The sequence below is a fragment of the Belonocnema kinseyi genome, chromosome 6 (assembly GCF_010883055.1).
Source record: "Belonocnema kinseyi isolate 2016_QV_RU_SX_M_011 chromosome 6, B_treatae_v1, whole genome shotgun sequence".
In the NCBI taxonomy this organism is placed as follows: domain Eukaryota; kingdom Metazoa; phylum Arthropoda; class Insecta; order Hymenoptera; family Cynipidae; genus Belonocnema; species Belonocnema kinseyi.
The window spans coordinates 148,239,661-148,248,077 of record NC_046662.1 but is presented as its reverse complement, the minus strand read 5'-3'; the positions used below and the strand labels follow the sequence as shown (position 1 = coordinate 148,248,077).

At 27.3% G+C, this 8,417-nt stretch overlaps 1 protein-coding gene across 3 annotated transcripts in view; it reads right to left on the bottom strand.

Annotated features, from left to right (window-relative positions):
- Nucleotides 1-356: 356 nt before the first annotated feature.
- Nucleotides 357-8,417, bottom strand: part of LOC117174802 — a 270,991-nt gene continuing 262,930 nt past the window's right edge. For all 3 annotated transcript variants that reach the window (XM_033364177.1, XM_033364176.1, XM_033364178.1), the window contains exon 4: nt 357-583. In XM_033364177.1, the coding sequence (XP_033220068.1) occupies nt 398-583 (186 nt within the window). In that variant the 3' untranslated portion in view covers nt 357-397. The remainder of the gene's footprint in view (nt 584-8,417) is intronic.

The following is an 8,417-nucleotide window of genomic DNA, read 5'->3' as shown; positions in this document are numbered from 1 at the left end:
ATTGATTCTATTATTCCCTTGTTTATCGATAAGCAGTCCCTTATACTCAGAAAATAGGGACTTATTTGAGGTAAACTTTGCTAAGTAGTTACAACTATTTGATTCAAGTCTTTTTTTCGTTCTTATTATGTATATAATATTTGCATAATTTTCTATATAAAATATATAAATAAAATGTATTAATTATAAACTATACTAAATTTTAATATTAGGGATGTTAATTCGTATAGGTTGTAAAATTTAATAAGCTATACATTCCTGCTTTATTCATTCATGAGAATTAAATATTAGTCAAATATTAAATGAATATACAATAATATTTAGACAAAACTCGTTCTTTTATCATCATATTGCATTACTATATTTAACTTATCAATTCTATTTATTATTTTTTACGCTATAATTTCCGTCCCAAATATTTTCCTTTACTAATGTTCTGTTTCCTCCAATCTCGTTCGTATATTTCCGGGTTTTCAATATTTTTATTTATTTTCCTTGCTTCTAAGACTATTGATTGTTCCTCGTCACGTAAAATTACGGCTGTCGCAGTTGTCGTCGTAGTATTGGTATCTTGCAATGATTGCTGAAAAAGAATTACATGACTATTAAGTTTGACACCTCATCAGACACTTTAATCTAAGTTTTTCCATCTATTATTAAACTTTAACAGCATACCGTTAAAGTTTAATAATAGATGGTAATAGATGGCACATGTTACAAATGTATTAAATAGATTTTTTCAATTGAGTTGCATAGAACAGGGACCTAAATGCAATTGGAGAAACTTTCAAATGCAGTTGAGTAAAACTGTGACATAAAATACTGGCGCGGTAGGTGCAGCCAGTGCCATAACGAACCGCCATGCTGAACAAACAAATCCTGAACCCAAGTACATTAATTAATTATTGAAAACTTAATTTTCCCTCTAAATTAGCATGATCGTGTAATTAAAAAAACTAAGTTCCCACAATACACAATGGGCCAGGAGATACGAATTCCGTGACCAAAAGTCGATTCTTGAATATGAAAAAATGAAATTGACTACTGGATTCAGGCATGGTTTAAGTAATATTGACGACTATTTTCCGTTTATTGATACATTTTTGTTTCGATGATACATACACAAATTAGAAAATCTTATTGAATTTCGTATTATTAATAGCGTTCGTGAAATACGTTTTTTGATGTTAAGATATCGATTCCGAACCTCCTACTTTTAACTTTTTTAAATTTATTTGGCTGCTGATGGTATATCTACATAACCGCGCGCGCCCATGCCATGAAGAGTGCTGCAACACTGCGCTAGGAGACTCGAAATCTTGGCTAAAACCAAATATGCATCAAGAAATGTTTAGAAAGTACTTCAAGTTTTTCTGCAGCCTTATGCAACACGCCCAAATTAGAAAAATTAAGAACCTTTTTTTTCACAACAATATGTCATTTGAGTCTGGCCTGCGCCATTTTGCGTGTTTTAATTTGCTTAAAATAAAACTGACTGGAATCGTAGCTGTACGCAATCGCTTCTTTCCACTTGTTTGGGAAATTTGAAAATGTTAACTATTAATAGCATGAAAGTAATACAAATTATTTATTAATACTATTATTGAAGATAATAATTATTTATAATTATTAAAATACATTATTTAATAAAGTTAAAATTTAATATAATTTAATTAAAAATACAAGTGACAAATAAAAAATGTATTATAAATTGATTAATATGTAATACATAATATGGTTTAAATAATTAACTATATCATAAATTGTTATGAGCTGACAATTACCTCCACTCTACGACTAATTAGCATATATGAAGCGTTGTTTCTCTGAAGAGTTTAATTCTATACCTTTACTCATGAACGCAAATAAAGCGCTTAAAGTCAGATATTGACTTCGAGCTTGCAAAAGAAGCTCATTTAGCATTTTCACGCATAACATTTTGGCGATCCTGACAGAATTGCTCTTTCGATTTCTATATCCATGGATACAATAAGGAAATCTTATAAATGCAATCATATCTATGGAAATACATGAATTTTCAACAGTAAACCAGAAATTCGTGAACAAAAATAGAACAGTTATATTTTATGTCCAATAAGTAAATTTTCAAGAAGAAAAGAAACAAATTTTCAAGAAACTAATCAAGATTTCCACCAAACAAATTAATTTTTTACCAAATAGATGAATTTTCAACACAAAAATGAAAAATTGTCATAAAAAACAACATTCAATACTTATAAATGAACGTACAATACATGTAAATCAAGAGCGAATTGCAGCTACTACGACAGGCAAGAGTTGACATCGAACACAGAGTTGAATCTTTCAAATTAAAATCTTTTGAAATTATCCTAATATAAATTTTGATAAAAGTAAAAAAAAAAATTATGATTCACCGTGAACATTGATTAGACAGAATTGTTTAAAATTAAAAAATAAATTCACCTTCATTGTCACCGTTGGCAATATTTTGTTTCCATATTGTAGACCATGTAGACTTTCAAAATGAAATTATTGTACAGAAACGTTCAAAATTGAAAGTTTGTACTTTTAAATATAAAATTTTGTTTTCGAAAAATTTCCCGACAAGTTTAACCTTGCAAGATCAGTTTAAAAAAATTGCTATTTAAAAATGGAATAGTTTTTCAATTTTAGAGTTCTGAAGTTTTGCGGTAAGCGTTAAATTATAACAGTTTCCCTATTTATAATTTTGAACTTTTAAATTAGCATTGAAATTGTGGAATTTCGAACAGTCCAATGGACATTTTGAACATTGTTCATTTCTGAATTTTTTTATATTTGCCATTTAACCGTACTTTTTATTTCAGACGTTTTTTCAGAATAATTCCATTTTTTTTTTTAATTTAATACAAATTTACATTTCTATTATTTCAGATGCTATTAATTTGAAATATTCAATTTAATTTTTAATTTTAAATGGTCAGATTTGAATCCTTTTGCATTTAAATTAATTTTTTTCACTTTTCAATAATTAAATTTTGAATTCTTTTGATTGAAAATAAAACAATTATTATCCCTTCAAATCTTAAATTATCTTTTTTTTCAAAACTCTTAGCGGACAATATTCCATTGTAAAGTATTATATTACATTCAATTTCTTATTACTTTTTCATGGCTCATTGCTCACGAAATAATAATAGATAACATATTCACAGTGTAAGTTCTTTCAATAAATATTAATTGCATGAATGTTTAAAATATTACCTAAACATTTGAATATTGTGTACTGTTTTAATTGTGTCAGCGATATTAATATAGAGAAGCAAAACTTTTATATTTATTTCCATACTATATTCTGTTTTTGGGAAGGATACATTTTTCCAAGCCCGGCGGGAGGCATAAAGGAACCAGTCGTTCAACAAGATTTATTGTGGCCTTTTAGAATACTGTTACAGCCAACAGGGACACTTGTTAGTCTTTTCAGCCAAAGACTGCACTACGTGTCCTCTTATCATGCACGTTCAAAATTGCAAGAGCGACAGATTTTCAAAACAAAGTATGTAACAAGTAAAGTTAATTGTTGAAAATTCATACTTTTGGTTGATAATTTCACTATTTTGGTAGGAAATTCAAGTATTTAGTTCAAAGTAAAACTATTCATTGGAAAATTTAACTACTTGGTAGAAAATAAAATTTTTTCATAAAATGACAAGGCTGATTTTTGGGGAGTGCGACTTGTGCAGTTGAACAGGGTGCCGCAAATGGGGGGGGGGGGGGGCTTGGGACATTACACCGGGGCACACGAATTGCGCCCGCGGTCCGAGTTTTACCTGTTAGCCAGGGCCCTGGTCCTTCGCTTTCTGAATTGCGCCAGCTACTAGAATACAATTTCTATCCGACTAATGTGAGTGCTCCTCCTACTTTTTCTTGGATAATATTGAAATAAATTGACCCTGTACACTTTTAAGTGATGATAATTAAAATACGATATCTGCATTTTCTTAATTTTGCAATAAGTAATTTAGAAATATTATATTAAAAATCTACTATTTTTGACGAATCCAACGATATTTTATTCGCCTTAATGAGTCCAAAATTGGATTAAGAGATTAGGAGAGTAACATCGTAACCAGATTCTACAATTTTTTCAGCTCTTTGGAAACTTATCGAAATATCGACAATATAATGTTATTATTATGAAATAATTAATATTTTAATAAGATTTCAAACAAAATGAATTAGCTAATAATTAATTAAATCCTGGAAAGCATGAAAAGCCTCAAATGATTATTTTCATTGAAATAATCGACTTATCTTTACTTCATAATATTAATAAATCAATTTAGATGTATGTGATTTTTTAAGATTTCAAGAAAATGAAAGCAATTCTTTAGGGTTCCAAGACTATTTGTTGCACATTTTTTTTAAAATTAACTAAATGTCGTAAATTTCGAAGAAAAGTAGAATATTTTAAAGCAAAATGTTTTAATTTGGTTGGATTTAAAAATAAAAAATCGAGTAAATTCCAGTGCACTGAAAAAAAGGATTACTGGTACCAAGTGAATTTTACTTGGCTGAAGTAGGTAAAAGTACTGTTTATTTTCAAAGAAACATTTATTAGAGGCAAATAAATACGACCTGTTGTTCGACGGGAAATGTTTCTTTGAATCAAAGAAATATGAATTTAAGACAAAAAATATACATTTTACACCAAATGAATGACTCATTGTTTGAAATGAATGTCACATGAATTGGAAGAATATTTCTCCGAGATGGGAAATATGAATTGAAGAAAAGAAATATATTTTAAGTTCAAGCAAATATTTTATAGGACCAAAGAACTATTTCCCCACAGAAAATTTCTGAATAATTGAAGCACAAAACTATATCTCTTGATTCAAAAAAATATGTCTTTGGCCTAGACCATGCGCGAGTGCAATAAAGTAGTTCATTCTTCAATTGTAGTACATATTTTCCTGCATTAAGGAATTGGATTCTTTTAACCTAAATTATAATTATCCTTGTTATTAACATACATATTTAATTTAAGCAAATCACATAATTTTAAACCTTGATGAACCTGAAACAGAAAAATTCTATGAAAAATCCACGCCCAGCAGGAATTGAAGTTGGGTCCATCGAGTGTAAAGTCCACAGCGTCGACCACGACGCTAACGTGACATCGAAATTTCAAGGCGGAAAACCGTATTTAAACTTCCACATAAATGCCAAAGAAATATTTCATTGAATCAAAAACATGGATATTTAATTTAACAATATATTTCCTTAATCTAAAGAAGTATTCAATTGAAACAAGTGACGCCAAATTGTTAAGTTTACGACTTTAAAAAATGATTACTTCGTTGGAATAAATGTTTATTTGTTATGAGTATTTTAATTCTAGTAATCAAATAATCTTCCACTGAAGAAATAAGAATTGATGTAAACACAATACCATTTTCATGTAAATAAATGCTCCATTGCTACAAATGCATGAACCCTTTGTGACAAAAAATTTATACTGTAATTTAATTAATATTATTTTGAATTAAATTATTATTTTTTTAATTTAAATAAACCTAAATTCTTTATTCAAGTATAGAAAAATTATTGATCCAAATGTGTCCCGAATCAGTTCAAAGAATCGAACTCTTTGAATCAAATATATATTTATTTGAACGATAAATCACATTTCAACGAATCTAGACCTTTTGAATTACAGAAATCATTTTCATAAATGTAAGAAATACGTGTTTAAATCAAGAAAATATAGCCAAAGAATTCATTTTTTTAGATCAACAAAAGAAACGTGCCTGGATTAAATAAAAACTACTTATGTTAAAGAATATTTTCTTGATGCTAAGAAATAGGATTCAAGTAAATGCATTTACTTGGTGCTAAGAATGATTTTTTTCAGTGTAGAAGCTGTGAAGATATTGGCAAAGAATTTTAAACGCTAAAAGTTTTTTAAAAATCCAGATTTTAGGTCAACATTTGTAACCAACAATTTAAAAGAATTTTAAAAGGTTTCGAGTGAATAAACACATTTTGTTTATTGCTTTTTGAAATCAGGGGTTTATATTAAACACGAGTTATTGTCTGCAGAACTTTAATCTAGATGCTATCGCTCGAGTTAAACAGTCTAATCAATTGGGACCAAATTAATTAATAAGAATAATGTTTTTATACTGATAATATTGATGTATTTGTATAATTATATTAATAATTATATAATTAATTATATTATTTATATTATTATTATTATTCGTTTTCAAACAATCAAAAGGATGTAATTATAAGTATAATATCTAAATAATTAAAAATTAATGATTAAACAGTATATTCCATAATAGTGAATCAATTTATTAGTCCAATTAGTCATTAAAAGTTAAAAAATTTAAGTTCTTTTAAATAAGCTTTCCAAGGGAAAGAAGTTGCGAACAATTTTCGTCAATTTTATTGGTTGTACTAGTTTCTGAAATATAGGTGTACTATAGAAGTGGGGCAGTTATGTTATTTCACAATTTAGAAAATAATGATAAATTAAAAAAAAATTGAATTACAAATTTCATAATTTTAAGTTATAATTTTTGAATTTTTGAATATATGTCGATTATACTGTTTGGATGTTTAAATCTTTAAAATAGAAACCTGTTTTCATATATTAATCAGTAGACTGCTCCTATTTAAAAAGAAATTAGTGCTATTTGATGCATATCTACGGTTTATGGTATTATAAGAAAATATGGTAATTGATTGCTTTTTGAAAATAATGAAGTTTCTTGCCTCCTTACCATAGATTCAAGACTTTGGAAAATCTTTAGAAGAGCGAATTTGAATCGAGGTTCTGCTTTCTTAAGAGTATCTCATTTTTTGCTAGTTGCCAACCATACTAAATTAATTCAAAATTGTACATTTTAGACCTTAAGAAAATTTAACGTGAAATTGCTCTGTAGAAAATTATTCAGAAACTTGTTTTACTTCTTTACATAATCGTAAGAATGTTGTTCCAGTGCCATGATACCGTCCATTTAGATAGGTTAGAAATGGTTTATATTTAAGGTTATTCACTATATTTTCACAAACTTTGTAACCCAAAATTATTATTCCGATTATATTCAGATTATTTTTTTACTGAAAAAATATGTCTCGCCGCTTTGAAATTATCAGACAACGTACTCTGAATATTTTTTTAACATTTAAAAAACAAGAAGTCAAAATGATATTTTTAAAATAAGTAATAAACGATCAAGTTGATATATTATCGTTGCATTATTTGCATTCAAATAATAGTTCTGAAAAGCAGAACTTACCACCAACGTTTGATTTTTGCAAATTCTGTTAAAATTTAGAGCTTCTTCTTATGCGTTGATCTTGTGATTGTATAACATTCTTCTTCTTGCTAACTAATTCATCTTCTTTGTTAAAAATGATGTCCGTCGATTAAAAATGATTTTTAAAAATGGAAAATTAGTTTCTTTGAATCAAAAATATATTTTTTAAACTATAAATGTAAATGATGTAAAGATTTGGAAACACCAAATCAAGCGATTCCTTGACCGACAATGCAATAATGAATTGTAGAAAAAATTATTTCTTCTGTCTTACGGTCACGGCAAAATTAAAACAAATTAGAGCTATCAATTCAACTCCATTTATTTTTAGAACAAAAATTAAAACTTCGGCGACGTTTCAGCATCAGTGGGTGCCTTTTTCAGAGTGTCTAAATAATAATTATAATAAGCTAATACATAATAAAAATAAATATAAATAGTTTTAAAAAAGTTATTTTTTATGAGCAAAAAATATTAAAAAAATAATACCTTAATTTAAAACGATTTGTAAACGAAACAACAATCATTCCAATTTTGGAGTCAATACGTGCCAATTTCTTTTGTGTCATAATTAAAAACAGTTTATACGGTATTAAAATTTAAAAAAAGTAAGACTCCAAACCATTATTGGGGATAAGTAAAAAGAGAAAGCCTCATAATATTGAAGAGGCTTTTTTCAGCGTAAAAACTGCATTATTAACGATTATGAAACCGTTCTAAGTGTTTTGGAAACAACGACGAACATATGACTAGGAGATAAATAAGGCGGTAAATCTTTAATGAAGATAAAGGCAGTATATAAAGTGAAATATAATGATTGGCTAAGTTTCTCTAGAATTACTGATGAGGAATCGCGAACTTAAATTAAATTTAAATTTAAAGATTTAAGAAAAAATTTTTTGTAACTAAAATAAGATGACATTAATTAATTATGCTTTGGTAAATTTTATTAATATTTAAAATTTCATTTTGTAAATTAACAGAAAGATTTTTAAATTTGTTTATAGATATAGATTCAATAATACTGTTTCTTGGAAATTAACAAACATTACTTGAAATTATTGGTGTGTTGTCATTGAATAAAACAAGCTCATTTTATAAAACAGAACATATAAAAATTTA